The sequence below is a fragment of the Apis cerana genome, linkage group LG15 (genome assembly GCF_029169275.1).
Source record: "Apis cerana isolate GH-2021 linkage group LG15, AcerK_1.0, whole genome shotgun sequence".
NCBI classification, from domain to species: Eukaryota; Metazoa; Arthropoda; class Insecta; order Hymenoptera; family Apidae; genus Apis; species Apis cerana.
In genome coordinates, this window is record NC_083866.1 from 7,445,178 (window position 1) to 7,471,368 (window position 26,191).

Below are 26,191 nucleotides of genomic sequence, written 5' to 3' on the forward strand. Positions count from 1 at the left end.
CTTTTGTTCCACGTTCTTTATTTAAGAGCACTATCTTTTTTATTTTTTCTTCTTTTTTTTTTTTTTGCAGAATAAAAAATCTAAAAGAGCCGAGTCGTTCTCGAGACCAGTTTTGTCCAGACAAGTGTCGAGATTAAAAATTAATCTCGAAACAGTCACGGTCGAAATTAACGTTTTTTTGAAAAATTATTTTTAAACAATATTGATGAAACGTACTTCCAAAGATCATCTTCCAAAATATCCCTAATTCCTTAACCGTGATTTTTGGAAAATAATTTTCACTTCGAGAACGCGTCGTCTTCTACATTTGCGCTTTTTATTTGTTCAAAAAATTTCACGTTTCTCGAAAAAAGGGAGCAGGGAATGACAGAATGAAATAAAATTTCAGCGGGGCTCGTGACAACGAGCGCGATAACAACGACAGTGTACGACAGATGTGGCGAGACGCGCTGTTCCCTTTCTTTTATTTTTTTTTTTTTTTCTATCCGGAGAGTTGATTGATGACACTTGCATGCGCACGCGCCGCCAGAGGTCGCAATCAAATGTAATCAAATCGGTAATCGAATCAGTAATCAGCGTTTCTGCCCGAGAATTTTATTATACGCGCGGCACGATTTCCCTTCCCCAAAGCTTTGCCGCGCGAATATTTTTGTTTTGTTTGCATTTCTCGTTCCCTCGTTTTTCGAAAGAAGAACATCCCGAGTTACGAGTGCATACTTTAAAACGAGAATGCAACGTCACGGATCAAAATAATGTCGAAATATCGAAAAGAGAATGATGGAGAGACTCGAAAAAGATTATAGAAATAACATCGTTAATTTATCGATTTATTATTAATTTAGTATTATTTTGTAAATATACCTGTTTCTCACTTTTTTCTTTTTTTTTTTTACAAAGATTATATATCGTTTGTTTGCATTTTGATATCGCGAGTTTGATATGCGATCAATTGTTGTATTTTCCACGAGGTCGTTGCTCCGTTTTATTATCATAAATCACTTACTTCGTCTACCGTTCAAGTCTGTTTCATTATTCGATAATTGTTACCGTCAATCAATCTTTTACGATCTTATTAAATTATGGTGATTAGCGGTTGGAACGGCGAACTCACCGTATTATGCCAACTAAGGAAGGATAATAATTGCCGTAAAACGATCTGCGCAAATCGAAGAGAATTTTCGAGAATACGTAATTAATCGTGGGAAAAAAAGAAAAAGAAAGAAGAAATTTTATAATGTAAATATAGAGAAAGAAATTCTATGTTGAGAGAAAAATTTGTAATTGGTCCGAATCGATTATCGTATGTATGTACTTACAAAGGATGCATGAAATGACATCATATATTTGAGTCGAATTAATTAGAAAGTGCACAGCATACGATTTCGAGGATCCTCGTATAGTCTCGGTTATTCCATCATCGAATACGTGTTTAATGTTTGTGCAACAATACTGAGAATCTGTAATCGGAATGCAAATTAAATCAAGACTTCCGCTATGAAAAGTTTCATTCAACAATATTTGTTCGAGATTAATTCATCTTAAAACGTTTCCGATTCTCTCGAAATGTTTTCTACGTTTTATATATAATACTTCTCTATCAATGTAACAACAGATCAAAAACTTGAATTTCCAACGACTAAAAGTTTCGTTTTATTTGAATTGATCTTCAAATTGAAGAAAGTAACAATGGTTCTTTATGCACCGATAGTTCTATAAGTGCAATTTTTTTATTAAACTGTGTAACGAATGGATTTATTTTTCACTCGTACAAAGCGAAAAATTTATTTTTCCATCGATCCAATGGATACTGAAATCCATAAAAATATTTTCTTTCTTATAACATTTATAAAATTGAAATTACTTCTTCATTAATCCGATGGATTTCAAATCTATAAAAATATACGTATTATCAAATTATTCGATACAAATTCGCTCCGTTAATTATTTGACCTCGTTACTCGATTAATTATATCCATAACCTCTAATAATCGACGAGCCTCGAGTTCCAAACGACTGCAAGTTTCAATGATCGATTTTAAACGGTGGAAGGAATCGTGAAATCGTAAGCAACAATAGTTTCTTCTTAGTAACGATTCAATAAATGGAACTTTTACATCGACAAGTCTGTTCCATTGCAAGAAATTGATTTACATTCACAAATCCAAAACCAGTCTCTCAATCCAATGAATCCGATTAAAAAAATATTTAAAGGCGAAATATTTCTTCGGCGGACAGGCATCGAATCTATAAAAGAAAAAAAAAAATAAGAAAAATACACGTATTATTAAACTGCTCGATAGAAATCCGCTCCGTTAATTATTCGACCTCATTACCGAAATAATTGTATCGGTAACGTCTAATCATCGACGAGGCTTGAATTTCCGGCGACCGAAAGTTTCGTTTAATTGGCCTCAAGCGAGGAAGGAGAGATCGCGATAACATAACCTCACTCCGACTGGCGCGTGCGCTATTGAAAGCGTTTTATCGGTGGCATGTATCACGAGTAATCCCAATGCACAGTGTTGCGTCCAGCCGATGAACGCAATTAGCAAGAACGCAGGGCAAAGCAAGTATGCAGCAGCTGGCTTTGCCACGAGTGGATACGTACAATATGCCGGACCTGCTTGTTCCTGCTTGTAACTGTTAATCGGGCCATAATCCCCCGTCCAGGATCCGCTAATCGACGTTAAATTAAAACGCTGCTTGTCAAACATGCCAGCCTCCATTCAATAATCCCTGCACGATCCCAAGCCTCGTTGATTCGCCTATCGGAATCTGCCAACTTATCCTGTCTTCCATCCTTCCCAAAATTCCCTAGAAGCTCTTTAACCGCAAACGAGAAATAACTAACTGTACTAATTTAATCGGCTTTGAGAACGTTCGAGTAAATCGATTTGCGTGAAAATTTGTTGAATCACGATGTTCTTCTTATTAATGGAATTCTCTAGATAAGTTTTTAGAAAATGTGAATTTTCAACTTGACATTTTGACATAGGTAATGTTCTTACGTATTTTTCTAACTATTCGCGAACGATAGATTAATAATTATTGCGATAATTTATCGAATTATCGATTGTATATTATTAGAAGGATTCTATATATTCGAATTTTCGATCATTTAATTTGCCTCTTCGTAATTTTTAAATCGTATCATTCTTTTCTATACATCTAATTTTAAAATTATTTAAATCTCGTGTACGTAATATTTTATACTTTATTCACAAGTCTATGAGTCTAAAGTACAATAATGGATTGTAAAATGAATTTATCATGGGACTGGTTCAATAAGAATTATACTTCTTACGGATACCTTACTTTACCAGTATTGCCGACGATATTGAAAAAATCGATCGAACCTTTTAATTACCGGAATTAATCAACTTTCTGATTTTAATATCAAAAATGAATATTATTCGGTTTACGAGCTATTGATTACTGCCTTCGGGCTTTTCATAAAAATGATGTAAAATTTCCCGAACGAGAAAATTTGCAATTCGAATTTTTCTTCTAAAATTTTTTTTTCTTCTCTTTTAGAAATGATTCTCCTTCTTGTTTTTTTTTTACCAACGAACATGAATCATATGAAGAAAGAGAAAAAAGACACGAAAAAAAAATCTACCAGATTGAAGATACAAAAAAAATAAATAAATAAATCGACGTTATTTCAGTTTGCAAAGAGGATTCGCGATATTTTCACGCGTAAATTATTTTCATTTTGTATAATATTTTTAATTTAGCTCTCATTTTTCCTCTCCTCTCCACGTTATCCCGATAACACGTACACACATACACACGCACACGTACATACTCACTCTCGATTCACACGGATCGACCGATACCGATAAACACGCGCGAATGCCACACGTTGTTAATAAATGCGAGGGCGAGAAAATTGATCGAGCCGCGTTATCAATGCGTGCATTGCAAAACGCCATTGGAAATATCAAGGTTTCCACCGTGCCCACTGTGAATTCGATGGATTTTTTATTGAAAAAGCTCAATTTCGTCGATCCAGTTTCCCTCAAAGCTGCCAAGTTTAAATTAATTACAAAGCGTAATTAATTGTCACGAATTAAAATCCCGAGTATTGTGTTATGGGGGAAGGCAGCTTTCGTAAAATTACATGTAGATTTTTTTTTCTCGTCGAAAAATAAAATTGACTTATCATCGATACTTTCAAAATTGTATAGTAACTCTTTGTCTCGAAAAAAATTTTTCACTCGCAGCATGGTTAAATTTTGCGAATTAAATTGCAAGCTTGCTTAAATTTTCTCTACATCGTTTTTATCGAAGAAGGCGGAATTAAAATTAGAGATGTGGTGCGCGCCACCAAAAGTTCCAAAATTTATTTCAAAAATTTAAATATCCATAAAAAAAAAAGAATTAATTGAAAGAAATATAACTAGTGTGCCAAAAGTTCCAAAGTTTATAATCGTAACAAAATTTAAATATCCACAAAAAAAAAGAAAAGAAAAGATAGTATCGATGGATAGTATTTCAAATTGTATATAACAAATATAATGGATGTAATATCAGATGAAAAATCCATTGAAATGATCCATTTAATTTTCGATGGTGAGATCGAAGGAAGGAAGAATTTGTATTCAAAAAAAAAAAAAAAAAGGATACGTCGACTGATCAGATGATGAAAACACAGGCGCGGGTTGAGAAAGAAAACAAGGGGATTAATGGAAAGGAAGAGGAGGGGGGTATGAACGAGAGAGTCGAATTACGGAAGGATAAATTTATCGGGGGAGTGGCGTACGGATTAAACTTTGATTAAACGTGAAACGAAAGAAAGTTGGCGCGAATGAGGGAAAGGGTGAAAACGTTAATCATGGAAAATTTAAATGTCCCGCGAACGAGACCCCTCCCCTCCCTTCTCGTTCTTTTTCTCGAAGAATCGATGCCTCCTTTTTGAGAGAAATAAAAAAAAGAAAGAATATACATATCATATGAAAAAATGGCGAAGTTCACTTGTATATTTTTCACAAAGCTGGCTTTTTTCCTTTTTTCCTTTTTTTTTTTTTTAGCAATGACACTCTGTCCTGAATGGTTCTGGACGATGACAAATTGTCGTGAACGAATTGTTGTGTCAAAAATTTTGTTTAGTTTGCTTTTTGCCAATCGTGTGTCACCGATTCGTGTATTCGTGTTCCACAAACAGTGTTACGACGAATAAAAATTTTTATATTGTTCGTTTTATTAAGCCCTTTATATCTCGATACTTGAAATTTTCTTGTTATTTAAAATAAAAAAAAATCGAACGTGAGAACAATTTCGAACAATCTGATTCAGAGGATGGAATGAATTCTTATCGGCAAATGAAACAGTAACTCGATCACTGGCATAAAGGCTGTTTTACGCGCTCTGTTATTTCGTTAATAATAACTCGTTGACAAAGCTGGAACGAAAGTTGTTTGAAATATATACAAAGACTAATATTTTTGGGACACCGTGTATAGTAGAAAATCTAAATTTTAAAGTCAATGGAAAAATTTTGGATGACATCAAGATAGGAAAACGATCGTAAAAAGATACTCTTACGTCTAAATATTTTATCGCTCTTCCTTGGACGTTGAGAAAGGTTTTAAAATCAAAGCATTTGAAGGAGACTCGTTGCGCATCGATGAAGAATAAAAAGAATGTTATAGAATTTAAATTTCACTGAAATTTTTTTTTGTAATTTTATTATCGAATATTGCCAGCAATATCGCTATTTCATAATTGGTATCTATTTGTTTTTCTTCGATACACTTCGAATTCGTTTTGTAAACAATTACACGTATAATTAAATATATTCATTCAACTAAATCCGTACGTTTTATTTATCGTTTTCCAGTCAACGAGAAGATTTTCACAATTATTCCCTTTGAAAATTCGCCTAGAAAGCATATTCCGTTTCATTTTAAATTTCATATATCCCTCGTGCCAATTCGATCGAATTGGAATTCGAAGGAAGGGAAGATCATTCCTTCTCCCTTTGAAACGCTTTCAAATGCAATAAAACGTTGTTTCGTACGCTTTTCTTCCAACGATTTCCATGCACGACCCTATTTCCAACTCTTACGCTCGATTACTAAAAATTCCCCTTCCCCTCTCTCCCCCCTCTCTCCTATGTAATTCTCGTACCGACCGTTTCTAACCATTTCTCGATAACAGAATTCTAAAAATCTCGAGAATGTGTAAAGTTTCGAAGTAAATGTAAACGAAAGTTAATTAAAATTCGAGTAGATTCGAAAATGACTGGAAGATGAAAGAATTCCAAGAAAAAAAAAGAAAAATCTCGAAAATGTAAATCGACATCGATTGTATTATAAACGAAAGGTAATTCACGATAGATCCATAAAAATGATTTTTAAGAAGATAAATACGAGTGAAAATTAAATTTTAATTTCAATGAATAGGATAAGTCGCGTATCATCATGATATTATCGTGAAACGCAATCGAATTTCCCGCTTTGCAAAATATACGAGCATTTATTGGGCGGAGACGAGTCAAAGTAGATGGCAATTATTTCCAACTCGAACGACTCTTCTCCGTCAATGAGTTACGGCCGGCTGACTATACTTGGCGATATCTACTGCGAGAGTAGTAGATATGCTCCATATGCAATCAGACCCTCTCTTATTACGCGACTCGTGGATTACACGCTCCTCTTTCCACCGCCCTCACTTTGTACTCTCGCATGCTATGATTCAGAAAATGCGTGTATCGAGATTCAAAGCAATTTTCGAGTTCGAGCAATTTATTACGATATCCCATTTAAGCGAACGTTAAAATAATTTTGTAAACGGTGGAAAACGTGTTCCTCCTAGGGATATAGAACGAGGTCTAGTTTATTTTTCTTAACGAAATTACTAGACGAGAATTTAAAGAAATGGTCTAAATAAAAAAAGACATTTCTCACGAGATTAACTTTGCCAACTCGTGCTAGTAATTTCCGTTGTCGCTGTAATCTCGCGGCAACAGATTCGGTGTCAAGGAAAATAAGGATAAAATGATTTCATCCAGATATATAGAGGAAACGTTGATAACGTTTATTTGTTTTCAACTTCCCAAAACTGAAAACTTCGAACATACCCCACTTTCAATATCAATTTCTATCCATCCTTAACCTTCCAACGAACTCAATTTCTAAATCTATTCCCCCCTAAATGTTGTTTCCCCCCTAAATGTGTATTCACTTACAATACTCCTTACGTTTATCCACGCTATTGATTAAACGAATAAGATAGAATAAGAGGAATAAAAGTGATATTCGAGATTAAACAGTTCCCTATATCCCCTTCATATATCCAAATATATGAACATATCCAATTTTTCTCGATCCCGAAGAAGGGAGGAAGAACTTCTAAAAATTTGAAAAAAAAAAAAAAGAAAACTCGAACATTGCCCCTCGAGGGGCACCTTTGCCAAAAATTCAAGGACAATAGGTCCAAGTTTATCCAAGAGGCGTTTGATAAATCGTGGATCGCGATATAAACCGGCATCCCTTTTGTCAGAGAAATAAAGGAGAGGAGGAGGAGGAGGTCGATTCGGCTCTCTTTAGAATTTTAGGACGCGACCAGGATTAAAGCGAGATAAGTTAAGCCGGCGAAACGGCATGGGCAGAGGGTTTAAATTAGTAGCGGGGAAATTCAACGAGTGACGGGCAGCCAGATAAGGGATTTCCCCCGTCGAGCGAATATAGCTTACCTTACGGTCATAATACGCGAAATGGGGCAAGTATGCCTGGATAAACTGATTATCCGTATCACACGGTATCGCCATCTTTTGTCCGCGTGCTCGAAAAAAGCACGCATCCCTGAGCTGGCTTATCGGCGGGGGGAGGGGGACGTGGCAGGAGAAAGTTACCAGGGGAGAATTTCCTAGTGACTTTTTTCTTTTTTCGCTTTCGATCGAAATCGAATACGAATTTTACGAATTTTTGTTTCAAGATTTAAAAGATTTGTTTATATAAAATGAAATTTGGATTTTGATTTTGATTAGATCGTGAGAAGCAGAACGTTTCGAAGAATGTTTCGCGAGATAAGTTAATGTACGATTTAACCAAATTTTTTGGAAATATTTGGAAAGAATATTTCGAATAATTTGTTCTTAAGTAATCGTATCGAAATTGCGAAAGGTAATTTTTGGCGAAAATGTATCCTCGTACTTTTTTACAGATTGCATCTAGAATTACGATAAATTGCGACCAAAATACAAAACGGACACCTCCTCGCGATTACGGGGAGCACGATAAAGTTAATAAAGTTTTCCAGTTACGACTGTCACGATTTCTAAAATTTACGAACGCGCATTTTCTATCCGATATGATAAATTAACTGATTTTGATACGATAGAAAACAATTTCTAGCGAATAAGAAGAAGAAGAAGAAAATGAAAAATAAAAACTTACGATTGAAATTTGTTATCAAGCGTCTCGATCTTGACGCGGCCTTCTTAGATCGATCGACAGAACTGCACGTTCGAGAGAAGCCATCGCTCTCGAAAGAACAAATATCAATGGCAGAACAATAGCTTCGTCTCTCTAACCGATAACCGCGGTTATTTATCGCGGCGCGATATCACAACGCGTACGAGGAACGCGTATTGAAAGAATTGGAAGAAGAGAAAGCAAGTGTCTCGCGTGACGAACGAGGCGAAATTCTTCAAAGAATTCCTCCGACTATCTTAGACGGATAAGAATCCAGTCTTGGAAACTGCATATCGGCTTTCCGTCAGCGGTTCTCATAACGACTCGCATTCTTCGAGAGACCCGTGCAACAGGTTCTTTCTTTTCCTTCCTCGTTCTCCGACTTACTCGAATCTCTTCGTAAATAATAATTCCAAGAAGAAGGGAAAATTATGGAAGCTTCGCTTCCGAAGTTGGAGAAAATTTCTTCTTAAATATTCGGGAAAGTATAGAATAAGAAAATCCCGTTTTCATTTCTCTTTTTTCCATCGTGCGCCGCTCAATCCGATTCTTACCCCCTTATTTCCCCTTCCTTCTGGGCGTAATCTTGCGGAAATACTTGCCCCCCTTAATCCTGCCGTAATTCGTTTCACTTGGGAATATTTTCGTCGCTCAAACGAGAATTTCATTGAATCCTCCGCGATCGCTTTATTAGGAATTGAACGAGAATAGAAGGTTTTTTAAATAGTCGACCCGATGCCCCAATTTTTCCTTTTCTTCTTTTTTTCCTTTTTTTAGATTCTTCCACTCGATTCCAAATTTTTCGAATCGTGCAAACCTCTCCAACGAATATATATATATTTATATATATCTTCCCCTTCTTCGACAAGGGTCACTAGTTCAGTTGCGTTATACCGGCAACGATTCGTTAACTACGATATCGACAATTCCCTTCCCTTAATCTCGATTTATCGTCCAATTTATCGTTTAAAAGGTTCGTTAAACCGGGCCTTTCATCGCTAATCGATCGCGTCTCTTCCTCTACCTGTTTTTCTTTTTAATTCGAGCAGCGACCAGCGGTTCCATCACCGGTTTTAGATCTCGCGAAATAACACGATGAGAATGGAAACGGTTATTTCGCGATCCTCGTTCGGAAGGTATTATAATTAGAACGAATCGAATTCGAATTTTCGGTTAAGTAGAAAGAAAAAGATTCGTGCGAATCCATGCTCGCCCTTCATTTTCTCGTAGTCGTCTCTCTTCCGCCTCCTTTCTTCTTTTCTCCAAGGAGGAGGAATCGGGTTTGATTTGAATTTTCCTTTTCTCGTCTTTCTCCTTTTCTTTTTTCTTTTTTTCGAAAAGGAAATTTTTCCGTAAGAAGGAATCGAGTTTGGTTTGAATTTTCACTTTCTCGTCTTTCTCCCTTTTCTTTTTTTCTTTCTTCGAAAAAGATGTTTCTTAATTTCTTCGTAAGGAGAAGTCGAGTTTAATTTGAATTTCGATTTAGAAAAGGATTCGTTAATGTGTTTGGTGATGCCCCCTTTTTCTTTTTTCGAAAAAGATATTCCTCCACGAGGAGGAATCGAGTTTGATTTGAATTTTCACTTTTTCTTTTCTTTTTTTCTTTTTTTGAAAAAGATATTTTTTAATAAGTTTAATTTGAATTTCGATTTAGAAAAGGATTAGAAAAGGTGATCTACCTTTCATTTTTTTATCTTTCATCCTCTCCTTCTTTTTTCTTTTTTCGAAAAAGATATTCCTCCACGAGGAGGAGTCGAGTTTGATTTGAATTTTCACTTTCTCACCTTTATCTCTGCCCCCTTTTTCTTTTTTCGAAAAAGAAATTTGTTTATAAGGATGAATCGAGTGATTTGAATTTTCACTTTCTCATCTTTCCCCCTTTTCTTTTTTTCTTTCTTCGAAAAAGATATTTCTTAATTTCTTCATAAGGAGGAGTTAATTTGAATTTCGATTTAGAAAAGGATTCGTTAATGTGTTTGCTGATCTACTTTTCATTTTTTTATCCTTCATCCCCTCCTTCTTTTTTCTTTTTTCGAAAAAGATATTCCTCCACGAGGAGGAGTCGAGTTTGGTTTGAATTTTCACTTTTTCGTCTCCCCCTTTTCTTTTTTTCTTTTTTCGAAAAAGATATTTCTTAATTTCTTCATAAAGAGGAGTCGAGTTTAATTTGAATTTCGATTTAGAAAAGGATTCCTTAATGCGTTTGGTATAATTCACACTCGCCCTTCACTTTCTCGTCTTCTCTTCTCCCCCTTCTTTTTTCTTTTTTCAAACAAGAGAATCGAGCTTTGAATTTCGATTTAAAAAAGAATTCGTTAATGCGTTTAGTGATCCAGTTTTCATTTTTTTATCCTTCTTTTTTTCGAAAAAGATATTCCTCCACGAGAAGGAATCGAGTTTGGTTTGAATTTTCACTTTCTCCCCTTTCCCTCTCCCCCTTTTTTTTCTTCTTTCGAAAAAGAAATTTGTTCATAAGGAGGAATCGAGTTTGATTTGAATTTCGATTTAAAAAAAAGGATTCGTTAATGCGCTTGCTATGACTAATCCCCTTCATTTTTTCCTCACCCTCCCCCTTTTTTCGAAAAAGATATTTCTCCAAAGAAGGAGAGAAGGAAACGTTTGGCCGATTTTATCGAAACGAAGTAAAAAAAGAGGGAGAATCGATGAAAGATATATATATATATATATATAAGTCGGAAGCTTAAGCGCCTATCGGTTCGTGGACCAACCTATCGAACGTCCATCTTTTCTAAGAGCATATACGTGTCGTATACAAGTCTCCGTATTTATTCATAGCGCGACAACGATGATTCAAGAATTTATACATAAATCACGCGTTTATCTTTGATACAGAGGGAGGGGAAAAGAAAAGAAAGTTGCGCGTCGATCAAGATATAATACAAATTTTATGGATGGAAGTGTTTATCGAGTGAGCTTGTTTCGCATTCTCTTTAAACCGGATCTCAAAGGGCGATTAAAATTGTAGGGGAGGAAAATTGGGAAGGGAAAAAAGGGAAAGGGACCATGTAAATTTGAAAAAAAAAATGGTTCGCAAAGGTGGTTTTGTAAACGCTACTTTATATATTCATCTAATTTGAAGGAAAGTTTTTTGTACGTCGAGGAAAAATCTTTTTAAAAGTTTTCGAATTTTTTTCTTCGATATATAATTTTTTGCTGCCAATTTTCTTATAATAACGCGACAGAGCAATGAATTCTGAACATTTTGCAATTTGAAATTTTGAAATTGTCGATCTCATCTCCTTGAAGCGATATTTTAGTAAAAAGAAATTGTTCGTTAATAATTCCTTAATTTTAAAAGCCTAATCGTCAAATGTTACGCTGCTTTAACTTAAAAAATTAAATTTAACATGAAATAATAATTTTGGTTCGGCCACTCGTTTTTTAAATTTTCGATAAAAAAAATATCAATTCGTAAACAATTTTGCACTTTATCACCGTGTGTTAAAACAGCAGAAAATTTTAAGCTTAAAATTTTACTCGATTCGACTCGATTATAAACGAACCGCTCGCGACGACGACACGTTCCATACTGGTTAAGGCACGCGTCGAAATTGTAAACATTGGAAACGTTTACCACAATTATACCACGGCGTACATCTGTTATGGAAAATTTTACTTCGATATATTTATTTTGATTCTCGATTCTCTTGTTTGGCAAATTACAAACGATCGAACGACATATACATATAAATGTATTAAAATTCGATTTCAATTTTTCTACGTCAATAATTCGAACCGAATTTTTGCACAAATTTTTATCTACGATAAATTTTCGTGTCGAAATTTGCGAACATGTAAATCCTTTTTTTCTTTTTTTTATCACTCTCGATCTTTCGATCACGATCTCCCGCTTTTATCCAATCGTGAATTTTTATTCGACAATCCCGGAAAAAATCATCGAATGTAAATCATAGACTCACAGATTCGCGCCCTTCTACCCACGTGTATCCAACCAAATACACCCACTCCGATACTTATTTCTCTAATTCCATTATTGGCCCGAAAAATCAACCGACATTCCAACCAGAAGAATCCAATAAACCCACGCCTCTTTCCTCCTCGATCGATATAAATAATTCGCTCGAATCTCACTTAAATTTCGAATATCCGATCGCATCGAATCGTGAGCGAAACGGGGGAAGGAAAAGTTGTTGCGCGGAGTGAATTATGAATATACGGAAGGAACGTTTCAAAGCGCTGTGAAACACTTTTGCCGATATCGATGGATAATAATAACAGCAATAACAATAATAACAACAATAATAACATACAAACGATCCCAAATTAAACGATATTCGCGTATTCTCGATGGATATCGAATAAAACATCGAAGGCCTCCCTGAGAGTTTGCACTCACGAGAAGCCATTTACGATAGAAGAATCAAGAAACCCATCCCCTCCACCTCCGTACATACAATATATGCGGTACAATACACATGCACGCGTGACACGGTGGGCGCAATCTTGGTTGAACAACGGGGATCGAATAATCGAGGGGAGGCCCAGCGTAAGGTTAATTCAACTCGACATCCCTGTATATACCGGCTTCATATTGGAAAACTTAATCGAATTCGAAGGGGTTGCAGCAACGCAACCCGATTATCACAGGATAAACATCCTCCCCCTCCCCAACGTTGGGTTTATTGTACGGCAAATGTAGGTGGAAGGCGATGAGGAAGAGCCGTGCGTTCTTTCTTCCTTTCTCTCACCGGTGATATTCCGTTGGAGGAATCGGAGAACTTGCTGATCCTTTCCTTCTTTCTTTTTCAAACAACCATCTCACGCAACGATGAACAATCACGGGAATAAAGTAAGCAAGCAAGCAAGTAGGATAATCGATACCGCTCGGTAAACTCGTTCGAGAGTAATAATCGAACCTCCTTCGTTTCTTCTTCCTTCCTCCTCCTTCTTTCTCGAGGAGAAACGATATCCCCCTCTCGAAAATGCAAAGATCCTCGTTAGGTCGGCAAACGTGGAAAAAGTAGTAACGAGCCGAGCGGTGGATGCTCGGAATAAATATAAGTCGGAGGGAGGGAATAATTCGAAAGGGAAACGGCAGTGGCAGTGGCAGTGGCAGTGGCGGTGGCGGCGGCCGCGGGTCGCCGTCGAAACTCGCTTGCACGAGTTTCGCCCGCTTTTTCGAGCCAAACGCGGCACTGAGAGAAGGGTGGAAAAGAGGGGGTAGGCGAGAGAGGGATGGCGAGCGAGAGAGGGAGCGAGGGGCGAAGGTGTGGAAGGGGTGAGAGGAGGCTGTGCTCGGGGTGCGGAAGAGTCAGTGCGCGGCGAGGCGCGCCAGCTGCCGCACGTCATGATTCTATCCCAGGTGAGCCACGAATTTACCCAGAAACCATCACAGCACGCTCTCCACTTCGAATCGTGACCGCCAAAAAATTCGCGACCTATACGTGTATATATGTACATATACATATACATATATATATATGTATATATATACACGCATCTGTATCTCGATACAAACGAGTGGTCCTCCCTCTTTCACACACGCCCCTCGTGCATGAGAACGAAGTGTTGTGCGCTCGAACAAAGCCGTGTCATCGTTGTCCTCGCGTTGCTCGACTCGCTTTCCCCCAATTTTTCTTCTTTCCCTATTATCACACACACGACAGCACGATCGATAGTGACCAAGCATGATTTATCGACCATCTCCTCCTCCTCCTCCTCCTTCTTCTTCGATTTCTTCTTTGTGTTTCTCGTTGTTGCCACGTTGTTCGATGTAATTTGATGGGGGGATTAACGCGCGAGGAGATAATGGAACGTCCGTCGGGTGGAACAGCGTTTGAGAGCGTTCGCTACACGATCGAGCGAGAGAGGATAAATCGAGTGGCTGTGCGACGCCGGATCGAGGAGTTGATCGAGAGAGAGAGAGAGAGCAATAGCCGAATATTTTTTTCCTTCCTCTCTTCTTTCTTCCTTTCCTCTTTTTAACGATCTCCTTTCCTCCTCGAGCAGGCTCCCGCCTCTTCTCGATCAGTCGCGACGGGGAAACCAAACCGAGCGAGCGGCGGCACCTTCCCCCCCTCCTCCCAATCACCTTGCCCCGGCGGAGGAAAGCGTAAAGCGATTGCACGCAAACAAACTTTATCTCTCGATTCACTTACGACGAACGCTTTGTTTGTCCCCGCGTAATTGATAGTCGAACGTGAAATTAATCTTTTCCACCCTGCCAAGCGTGATCTCCATCCGGTGAAAATTCCAATTTTTCACACGCGGGAAAGAAGGAAAGAAGGTCGGAACGCGCCTCTCGCGGGGAGTCCCGTGAGTTTCTTCTCCTTTCTTCCCTCCCGGTCTTTTTTAATAGTCCTGGAAGGCGCCATCCTTCGATGTTCCTCTCGCAACAGGTCCCTTTCTCCATCGTTCTCTCGATCAATTATTCGCTCTTTCTCCTTCCTTCTCCGCTCATCGAAACGCGATTTCTTCGAATGAAATTCTCTGAAATTATCGTGGAAGGAGAAGAGGCTTGGCCGAAGATGGAGAGCACATCGACGAGAGGATCGACATTTCGAAGAATTGCTTCGTTCTCCGCTCGCGTGCACACACTTTTCTCTTCCGAGGAAATTTCCTTGGAATTCCAGACGCATCGAGAGAATCTTTCAATTTGTTTATCCCCTAGGAACGATCTTTTTTGGGGAGGGAAGAGGAAGGATTGGATACGTGAAGATTTGAATATCGAAATCGGATCGAAAGTGCGCTCACGCACGATGGAATGTTCTCTCGCGTGTTTCTTTAGAATTTTCTACGGAACAAGTGTTGTGCTTTTCTTTTCTTTTCTTGAAGGAAATCGTATCCTCGGACGATAAGTCAAGTGAAGAAATTCTGGAATTCAAGAATCGTCGACGCGATTTCGACGCCGTTGGAGAAGAAAAGGAGGAAGAGGAGAAAGATATTTCGAAGAGATTCGAGGATAACGCGTGTATCGGGCCTGATAGGAATCCAACTCGATTTCGAAGGAGCGGAGCGTTCGTAAAATACGGAAGGAAGGAAACGATCCGTTTCGGAATGGAAAATATCTTCTACGACGGCCGAAATATCCCCTCTTCTCCTCCTTTCCGGCCGAGGAAAACTTGGAGCACAGTTTATTCCGGATACTCTTGCATTCGAACGATTCCTGAGAAAAAAAATGAAGAAGGAAAGTGCGAGCGAAACGATGAAAAATTCGTCTACTATTCCAAACTCTTGATACAGTGGACAGATGGATGAATGGAGCGACACCGTGTCGAGGAGAGGAATGCTGGCCGATTTCGGAGAAAGAAAGAAGAGAAAAGAGGTCGATTTCGAGAGGATAGAATTTAAGAAGGAAAACCCCAGCTCGATCGAAGGACGAAAATCGAAGAACCGCGGAAAAATATTTACTCCTCCCTTCGTTAACGATTTCATCACTTTCTAGGGAGGAGAAAGAAACACCCTCGATCTTTCGACGATAATTATTCTCGTGTGATTTAATTTCGAATACGACACCTGACACGGAGTTTCGAAAGATCGAGACAATTTCGAGGATAAATTTCGCCGCTTTCTTAAATCTCCGAATTCTCCTCGAGAGAGGAAGAAAGGAAGGAAGAAAGGAAGGAAGGAAGGAAGAGAGGGAGGCGTCGTCCTTGTCCTTTCCAAAAGGGTAGGGAAACGATCCTCTTTGTAATTACAGAGGGGACACTCTCCGCCTACTTTTTTTTTACGGAGCATGCTGACTCCGGGAAAGGTCGCCATCCCGATCACGTTCGTGGAGGATTTACCTGTTACTAGGCCCCTGTTACGATTTGTCGTCCCCATTCGACGTTGCCAGAGGAGAAAGAATCGTGACCGTGCCGTTCGATACGATTCTTACACGCGATACGGTGTCTCTCTCTCTCTTTTTCTCTGTCTGTGTGTCTCTCTTTCTCCTCCCCGTAGAAGAGACGATGTTGCTCCGACGTCCGTCAAGTTTGATAATTTTCCGATAATATTCCAAGTTTGGATTAGTAAATTAATAGGTAACAGACGAACGAATGGTATAATTGGTTTTGAAAATCTTTTCCAATCATGGATGCAAATTTTCCAGACGTTTTCCTTCACGGTTAATTTGGATCGAATTGCGAATAAGATATTCTTTAGGTTAATAGATAGAGTTCACGATGGTCGTTCCGTTTCTGGGTTCGATGATTTTTCCATGACGAAATTTTCAAAATTCGAATTGCGAATACAAATAATGAAATTCTTACGTCGACAGACAAGGTTTTCGACGATCTGATAAAATTATCTAAATTTGGATTATTAAATTAGTAATAGATACGAAAAAGAGTCTAATTGGTTTTGAAAATCTTTTCGAATCATGGATGCAAATTTTCCAGACGTTTTCCTTCACGGTTAATTTGGATCGAATTGTGAATAAGATATTCTTCGATGATTTTTCCATGACGAAATTTTCAAAATACGAATTGCGAATCCATAGTGAATTACACGAGAATTGATATAAATGAAATTCTTATATCGATGGACAAAGCTTTATAATGTCTGATAAAACTTTATTGGTATTATTTAATTGGTTTTGAAAATATTTTAAGCCAGAATGGAAATTTTCAAAATGTTTTCAAAATTTCTGAGTTTGATAATTTTGTGGTAAGAAAATTTGAATCATGAATCATGAAAAAATGATGATTTTTACGAATCCATAGTGAATTACACGAGAGTCGAAATAAATGAAATTCTTACGTCGAGACAAAGTACTACGACTGATAAAATTCTGAGCTTGAAATATAAATCGATGATAGTTACATACGGAACATAAATGAGAATTCAGGTGTTTTTAAAAAATCTTGAAAACGAAATTCTTAAGCATTTCTTAGTACGAAATGGAAAGATATTTATGAAAGAAAATCCGAAGGCAGTGACCGTTTTGGTAACAACCTATTATTCCACTTATCTTGTACGATCTGATGGATTGTCTGGTTGGGCGAACGATTGCACGCAAACTACTTCCGGTCAAGAGAGTAAAGGGGGCGCCTGTTGCGCCGTTAAAACCACAACTTTCCTATCAATTAATTTATCAACGACCATATATATATATATTCCCGATCAATTCTTCCGATCGAGATCCCAAATCTTAAAATTCAAAAGCATTTTCATTATCCACTCTTTTTCATTCCACACATTTTTCGACATTAATTCAACACACCTGTTTAAGTTGCATCTAGGTTAGGCAATCCGAGTTGAGTCCCAGTCAAGTTTGCAATCAAGACACTCTGCCTCCTTCCTTACCTCGCCGTATAATAAATCCTCTTAACCCGTTTCCACTCGTGTATCTGTATTTATTGATCAAAGTTAAGAAACGACAAATATGTAATTTCTTCGCGCGATTCGAGGTTATACATCGAAGAATATAAAAACAAATATTACGAAAAACGATATATAATTCCTTCTCGATTCGTTCCAATTATTCCATTTTAAAATTCCTCGTGTGTTTTCATCGTGAATTTATTTGTGCGTGAATTTATCTTCCACGCGTTATCGCGATAGGTTAAGTAACAATAATCCGTAAAAATAAGGGAATATATCGCGTTCGATGAAAAATCAATTCGAGAGTTTATAAAATATCCTTCTGGTGAAGAAGAAAAAGAAAAGAAATTTAACACGAAAAATTAATTTCCAACGACACTTAACAGAATTAACGATCCGTATATCTACTCTCTTGTGGTGGTCTCTCGATTATCAACAAGTGTACGTTGATAACGCTGCTAACTCTCTTTCTGGGTTGTACAAGCCGAATAAAGTTTTCTCTATTGAATTATCACGGTTAGGTTAATCCTAATTAAGTCGCGGATCCTCGAAAACTTTTCGAGGATCGAACCAACTGTGCCAACGTATTAGATATTGGCGTAGATATTCCCCCCTCCCCCTTTGTACGAGTATACACAAAGAGTGCGCCGTATCGAGAATGTCTCGATATTAAAATCATTAATCGATATTAAAGTTAAAAGGGGACGTTAATTAAAAGATTCGATATTCCGTATCGTTTATTAATCGTTTCAATAAATATATATTTGTTAGAATAAATCGTCGAGTAAATCAATTTGAAATTAATCATTCTCTTTTTATTTTTTTATTTTTTATTTTGTTTTATATCGTTTTCGATATCAGACGTAATAATAATGTTTATAGAAAATAAAGTTTACACGTTTATCGATTTGTTAATTTCAATAAATTCGAAATCTGCTTTATTCTACTTATTTTTTTTTTCTTTTTTTTTTTTTTAGGTTATCCCTATTATTGCTTTTATCATCCTCTTTGTGCCATCTTTTTTTTTTTTAAGATGAATAAATTGCACCGTTTGTAGATCTCGCCAACGGAGTAAACTTTTTTATTTGAAAAGTAGAAAGATGCCTAGAACTTCAATTATTTTGAATTGTCTTGGAGGGAAAACAAAAAAAAAAAAATGAAGAGAAATGTCAGGAAAAAAGATAAGACATTTTCACAGTCTGTTTTAAAAGAATTCTTTGAATCAATGTTTTTTCAAAAATTCATCGCTACTGTTAATAATTAATTAATAATTACGCTTATTAATTAAAATTCTATCGCAAAATTTTGTTCAACTTAAATTTCTCTCATTCCGCATTCACATGAACGCGTTACACTTTTTCAAGATGTTGGCAGTAAATTCACGCAACGAATTTCGGCAATTTTTGATAGGACGCTTTTAATTAAATTCAATTCGTACATCAACGAAACGAGTAAAAATGGGAATCGAGCCGGTCCTAGATTTAATTATTGTTACGATTGATGTCGGATATGTAATTAAATTTTCAATTTGAATTTCGAATCACCCGTTTAATTCCAAACCTTTACATTTGACAAATTCTATATGGTCGGGGTTGGATCGATAGATCTTCGATCATTGGAGAGAAAGGAGCGGATTTGAGACGACCATTCAACCCGCTAACTAAAGCACCCCTATTACACACCGCTCTGTGTATACATACTGATACCAAGTGTAAGCCGTAGTGTTTGATTGAATCGTATACCTTCATTATTGATACTATTGAGAACTCTATCAATCGAGAACTATCGAGGGATTTCTCTTTGTTTGCCCTCCCGTTCCCTGACCATCCTTTCTTTCTCCATACGATCTTTTCCATTCCTATTCGCTTATTAATATCGCGTTAACCATCTTGCGATTTCTTTTTTTTCTTTTCTTTTTCTTCTCTTTTGGATATTCGTCCGTTTCCTAATTTGAAATTCTTTATTCTTTTTACTTCTGCATCTTCTACTTCTCCATCTTCTCCTCCAGCTTCTTCGTATTTTTTTAACACTTTCACGGTTCGCATTTGGATTGAATATAGCTGGAAATTATATCTTTTGGGATGTTCAATTTTGGATTACGAAAAATCTAAAATTTCTTCTTTTTCGAATTGTTTCGTTAACACCTTTTCAACGGAGACAGAATCAATTCGGTGTCGAGTGGTGAAATTATATTTTGGAATTATATTATATCTGAAATTTGGAATAATATTTTTGAATTAATATTTTCTCATCGTCTCTATTTTCTTTTTTATCCTTTGCATGGCGACAGAATCGTAGATCAATTCGTGTCGAATATAATCGATGTTAAAGATTTTTGAATATTCACCTGGTTGCCTCGTCACTTGTTCGACTCTTTTGTGATAGTGGCGGTGGATAAAATTTTTAGATCAAAATTGAAGGGTTGATCGTCTTAAGAGATTAACCCTTTTGGACATTTGTTCTAGTTGATAATCCGAAATTTCGTATTTCGTTTATTTCTTCCATCCCCTTCTATAAATTCGAAATTCGAATCTAATTCGTAATATCCCTCGCTCGAACGATCCATTCTACCACTTTTTCCACCTTTTATCCTCTCCTAATGATCCCCGTGATCTCCGTAATGGGGTAAAAAGGTGAGCAGTCGGCGCGCCCTGAATCCGTGTAATTCACGCTCTTTGAGAATTACATATCGAAATCCATTGAATCGCCTATATAGTTACAATCGAGTTAACCAAGTTCTCTGCCGAGTTCTCTAGTTAAACGCGTTAATTAATTCCTCTTATTTTTCTTCTTTCTTCTATAATATTTCTTCCACACGATTCTAATACACGATAAATCAACATTTTCTCGCGAATAAGTATGAATTAACTGTTTGCGCTCGAGAGGCGAATCTCAATCGCCACAGGCATCTCATGCTGCAACTCGAATGGCGAGCTATTATGCTAGATGTTTCCAATTAATGAGAACACGGTATTAATTCGTAAATAGACTCTTTACTTCAAATCTTTATCTCTTTATTTCAAGAAATATGTATAATATCATTTTATATATTAATCCTCCATTGCATGAATCTTTACGACAAGTTAAAAGAAATATATATATATATATATATATATATATATATATATATATATATATATATATATATATACTGTTAATCTACTTAAAAATAAGTGTGGTCATGAAATAAATAATAATTAAGAACGCAATAGAGGGTTAATTTGTAAATAGATTCCTTAGATCTTTATCAAGAAATATATAAAATTATTTTACGTATAAATTTGTAAATAAGCTTCTTAGATCTTTATCTTTTTATCAAGAAATATATAAAATCATTTTATGTATTAATAAGTAAGTAGATTCTTTAGATCTTTATATATTTATTATTGGGTTGTTCGGAGAGTAATTTCGTTTTTTCACACGAGTGTCGCTAGTCGAACGTTTATCCAGCCAACTTCATTCTAAACCGTGTAGTTATATATCTTCAGAGTTGGTATTTCACGATTTATTTATATAAGAAAAATTCGTTTGATTCTGTGCGGTTGTGTTTCTTGTGCGTGATGACAAAACTGGAAGGAACATTTTCGACATTTTTATTACCGAAAAGGTGAAGAATGTTTTTCAAGCAAGAAAAAAATTACGCGAAACCTGTGGAGAAGCTGTATTAACGGTACGTGAGTGTCAAAACTGGTTTTCAAAATTTCGACGTTAAAGATGCGCCACGTTTCTGGAAGAGCGGTTGAAATCAACGAAGATAAAGTAAAGGTACCGATCGAAGTAAACAACAACTCGAGAAATTGCTACGAGATCGAATTTGTCGAATTCGATTGTTCATAATCGCGTGAAATGACTTGGTGTTTCATGTGATTATGGAAAAAATTGAAATTATTTTCCGAACAATTCCCGGCATTAAGAAATGTATAATATCGTCACATTTGCGCAAAATTATTTTGAGTTGCTACTTTGCCCGATTGAAACAATCGTCGAAGAGTTAAAAATTATAATCAATATTTTCGATATTGCTCCGATCTTTGTCAAGTTTGGTAATAATTTTCCGATAATAGAATTCCAAGTTTAGATCAGATAGTAGACGAACGCACGAACGAGAACTATAATTAGTTTTGAAAATCTTTTCGAACCATGGATGCAAATTTTTGAAACGTTTTTGTTTCTCGTTTCTCATTTCGGTAATTTTGAATCAAATGTGACGAATAAATGAGAATAAGCGAAATTCTTCGGTTAATAGTTAGAGTTCTCGATGTCATTCCACTTCGATGATTTTTCGATAACGAAATTTTCAAAATTTAAATTACGAATCCATAATGAATACGTCGATTACACAAAAATTGAAATAAATGAAATTTTTATATCGATAGACATCTCTACGGCATCTGATAAAATTCTAAACTTATAAATCGATTATAATAGATACGAACGAGAGGTCTAATTAGTTTTGAATATCTTTTCGAATTAGATAAAAATTTTCGAAACATTCTTTCCGCTTCTACGATGATTTTTCGATGACGAAATTTAAAATTCGAATTATCGGAATCCACAGTGAAGTTACACGTGAGTTGAAATAAATGAAATGAAACAATCGTCGAACGCGAAATGTTAAAAATTATAATCGATTCTCTCGGAAAGCGAGAGAGAATCTTGCGTGTCAACTGTCGATCCTAAACTTCTGCAGGAATCGTTCCATTTGCTAGCTTTGCTTATCTCGTGCAACAAACAACAACGATAACCCGCAATCCAAACAACGCTCGCCTTATACGAGTAATTCTCGCGGTTTACATAAATAATATAGGCCCGGTGTATGGTGGTGATAATTCACAGTGCGTTCGATGGGAAAGGTGATTCGAAGAGAATATCAAGCAGGCGTTTCGTTACATTTGCTATTCCCCGCTCGAACGTCTATGGGATATAAGGGTCGATATTTCGAGTTGGTTGCTCGATAACTGGATACAAACGAAATTTTCTATCGATGAAAACGAGTCGAAACGTTTAGTCGAGATTATTTATCGTGAAATCAAATTTCAATCGGATCGTAAATCGAGGTTGACGTTTCTTTCTCTCTCTCTCTCTCTCCCCCTCCCTTCTTTTTATTCAAATTCTTTCTGCTCGTTGCGGAGCAGAATTTCACTGATAATAAACGAATGCGCGAATTTTCACGAATCGTCTTTCTTTTTTCTCTCTCTCTCTCTCATCGGATAACGATCAGAATAAAGGAGATTTAATTACGTTGGGTAGACTGGGAATTCTTTCTTTCGTTCTTCCATGCTGGATGCAACTTACAGCTTATATTACAGTTTCTCGTCTTTTGCGATCGGAAATCGAGAATTTCGCAGGCAGGATTTATTTCGGGAAAAAATTGTGGAGTTGTGATTTCGGAGAGGAAAGGTATATATTTTCGAAATTTTTTTTTTTAGAATTCTTAGAATCGTTGCTAATTCTTATTACTTTATTAAGATTTCTAAAAAAAAAATCTACGATAAATCAAATTACTTCGATGAAGTAATTAATTTATCAAAAATCAAGCTCTTGGTAATTCGATAAGATTTATTCTCATTTACCTTAACCTCATCTCGTTCCTGTCAATCGTCCATCGAAAATCAATCAACTTTCCATCCTTATCGTTTTATTATATTTATTTTCTTCTTCTTCTTCTTCTTCTTCTTCTTCTCCGTACAGGCACAGATTTGCACGAATTCGGCACGAAATCATAAATCCATAATGAAACACGAGTACAACGCGTTGATGGCCATGTACGGGGGAATTCTCTTAATTAATCACGGGCGGCTCCTCATTTTCGCAACGCGTTAAGAACATGGGATCGCATTAACGAGCGAGTAGTAACGCAAAACTGCATTACCCGGGGAACAAAGGACTTTCGACCTTCGCCCCCGTTTGTCCAATTGTTTGTCATTTAATTAAACGGCATCGAGCCGAGTGAAATTAAACGAAGCAATTTACCGAAGCAATTCGTGAGAATACGCGTCGCAACCTGAATGAAGTCTATCGCGAAATTAAAACGAAGCCTTCGTCGCTTGTAAACTGCCATTGTTGTCGCGTGTTACTCTTTATTTATTTTTCTTCAGTAACGCTGCTAATACGAGAGAATGGATGGATGGATTTGACGAATTAAAGTATCGAGGAATTATCGCCGAAAAGAAAGGAAACAAAAGAAGAAAAGAGCTGGGATCTCTTTCGAAATAATTTTGTGGATACGTTTCACTCCATCTCTGAAAAGCGAAACTTTATATCGTGTATGAAATTATTGTCGAATGCAATCATGTTCGAATTGTTCTTCTTGAAAAATTGAACGCGCCGTTGTTAAAAAGTTTCTCTATCGGTTGTTCTCAATATAGTCTTATATATATATAGTTATCATCATATTTTATCATCGAAGAGAAGTAAAAATTGATATTAGGATCTCTTTCAAAGATAATTTTCGAGTCGATTTTGTGCACTCATTTTCTACATCTTTGGAAAACTTTATTATATATGAATTATTATCGAATGCAATCATGTTCGAATTATTCTTCTTGAGAAATTGCGCCAATATTAAGGCTTATTTATATACTTATCGTCGTTTATCGAAAAGATGCTAGGACCTCTTTCAAAATAATTTTCAAATCGATTTTTCTTCGTCTTCTTTTTTTTTCTCTCGGAATTGGATGTTTAATTGTTGTCTTCGATGTTAGTTTCGTCGAGATATCATCCTCTGGGAACGAAAAACTTCGGAAAGCCGAGTTTTCTTTCGGCAGGCGAGATCTGAAAGGAGGGCATTGATATCGACGCAAAGCTTGGAAGGTGGCAACGTAATAATTTTATCGCGAGAAAAGAGGTCCGCAACAACGCGACAAACAAGGATTCTTATGGGGGGAGGGGATGCTTGAAAGGATTATGGATATCCTGTTTACAGAGGAAAAGGTCGAAGGCTTGATCACAATTATCAGAGGATTGATGAAGTAAAGGGTTGACGCTACGAATGACGCAGATGGATTGTTATCGAAATGTTCCCCCTTTGGCTAATTATTTGCCTATCGGTCGCAGGGTAATCAACGTTTCGAATCGAATCTCACCCTCTCTCCCTCTCTCTCTCATGAGCCTATATTACACAAGCTCGATGATTATCCTGTATCACGAAATTCCTATATTTCTCGGAGATATCGTTCTATAATTAGAAATAGGATGTAAAATATATATTTTATGCAGATTGGATAATTTCCAATATTTCGAATATTTTTATATAATAACTCGAAAGTATTTGTTTTTCCAACTTTCTATCCTATAATATATCTAAAATATATATTATCGAACTCGTCAAAAGTTCGAAAAAACAATCGAGTTATTCTAAAAATCTTACGTGAAATATACCAAGTCTTTTATATCTAAGAGACAATTTGCTAGTATATTTAAGGAATTTGCTAGTTATAGAATTACTAAATGTCACGTGCGAAGATATATATATATATATATAATATACCAAAGAATGTGTATTTCTGATAAATACATTCGAGAGAAAAATTTCGAGAGTTTTAATTTTTCGAAAGTTGTTTATAATCAATGAACACCGCGTTGAGAGTGAAAGTTCTATCCGTTTAAGAGTCGCTCTCGACAGCGTGAAAAATATTCTCGAGAGAAATTGTTTTCTTGGATTCTTTTTTTTTTTTTTTTAAATATCGAATCGCTTCCAAGAAATACGTGTTCCAACTTGCCAATTCCAAAGTTGGAAACCGATTTACACAAAAATGATTACTTTTCAAACTTAGTTTCAACTCGTTCGATACTTTATCGTTTTCGAATATTAATCGAGAGGAAAGAAAATTTTAAAATAAAATCCGCTAAATGAAGCTTGATTGTGGAAAATGATTCGAATTCACAGGTATTTGCATATTGAATAAATCCTTGTAAAACAATTTAAACTTTCATCAATCTCGTTTAAAAAAAAAAAAAAAAAAGAAAAAAGAGAGAGAGAGAGAGATCCTCGATGCGATTAAATCTGATTAAACGCGAATTAAAATACATTAAACTTGGCTCTTTAACAGAAATTTCAAAGGCGGCAATTAACTTTGCGCTAAATAAGATGAATCCATCTCGTGATTCATCTTAACCACCACTTGTTTACTAGTAAACTCGAAACGAACGTATAATATATATGTATTATATGTAAATGTATTCCATACTCGTATCGTTCTCCGAATAGCGTACGAGATTCTTCCTCCTTCGAGCGTAACATTTTTCTCTTTTATCGTATCGTATCCACCGCGATACGAGCGGTATTTCACCGGTTGTTGGTAAAACAGTTTCGTATTATGGATATTTTGTCGTGAATCATTCAGCCTGAATGAAAGAAAAAAATGTGCTCGCTTTCGACAACTTTATTCGCCATTTAACGCCACTTTCGAGGCATCGATATTCCAGTCGAAACCGCTTAAACCTTTTCTGCTTTAATAATAGACGTATCGTGTTTGCAGCGA

At 36.4% G+C, this 26,191-nt stretch overlaps 2 protein-coding genes and 1 long non-coding RNA gene across 9 annotated transcripts in view; 1 reads left to right on the forward strand and 2 right to left on the reverse strand.

Annotated features, from left to right (window-relative positions):
- LOC108000270 (uncharacterized) overlaps positions 1 to 26,191 on the reverse strand; it is a 77,292-nt gene that overhangs the window by 35,930 nt on the left and 15,171 nt on the right. Inside the window, exon 2 of one of the 5 annotated variants that reach the window (XM_062085900.1) lies at positions 13,319 to 15,567. The exons of 3 other annotated variants lie outside the window; for them this stretch is intronic. The gene's annotated coding sequence lies outside the window, so the exon portion shown is untranslated. Of the gene's footprint in view, positions 1 to 8,402; positions 13,289 to 13,318; positions 15,568 to 26,191 lie in introns of those variants that run through there. One more of the 5 variants, XM_062085903.1, reaches the window with a different exon arrangement.
- On the reverse strand, positions 808 to 6,288 carry LOC133667414 (uncharacterized). 2 transcript variants are annotated; one of them, XR_009832892.1, is made up of 3 exons: positions 2,334 to 6,288; positions 1,980 to 2,244; positions 808 to 1,889 (listed from the first exon to the last, which is right to left on the reverse strand). It is a non-coding gene; the product is annotated as an uncharacterized LOC133667414 (long non-coding RNA). The 2 variants fall into 2 exon arrangements; XR_009832891.1 differs by having other exon boundaries at positions 808 to 2,244.
- The window catches only part of LOC108001046 (dopamine receptor 1), a 40,003-nt gene continuing 27,456 nt past the window's right edge, over positions 13,645 to 26,191 (forward strand). Inside the window, exon 1 of one of the 2 annotated variants that reach the window (XM_017061864.3) lies at positions 13,645 to 13,764. In XM_017061864.3, the coding sequence (XP_016917353.1) occupies positions 13,750 to 13,764 (15 nt within the window). In that variant the 5' untranslated portion in view covers positions 13,645 to 13,749. Of the gene's footprint in view, positions 13,765 to 21,252; positions 21,379 to 26,191 lie in introns of those variants that run through there. The other variant, XM_028667978.2, reaches the window with a different exon arrangement.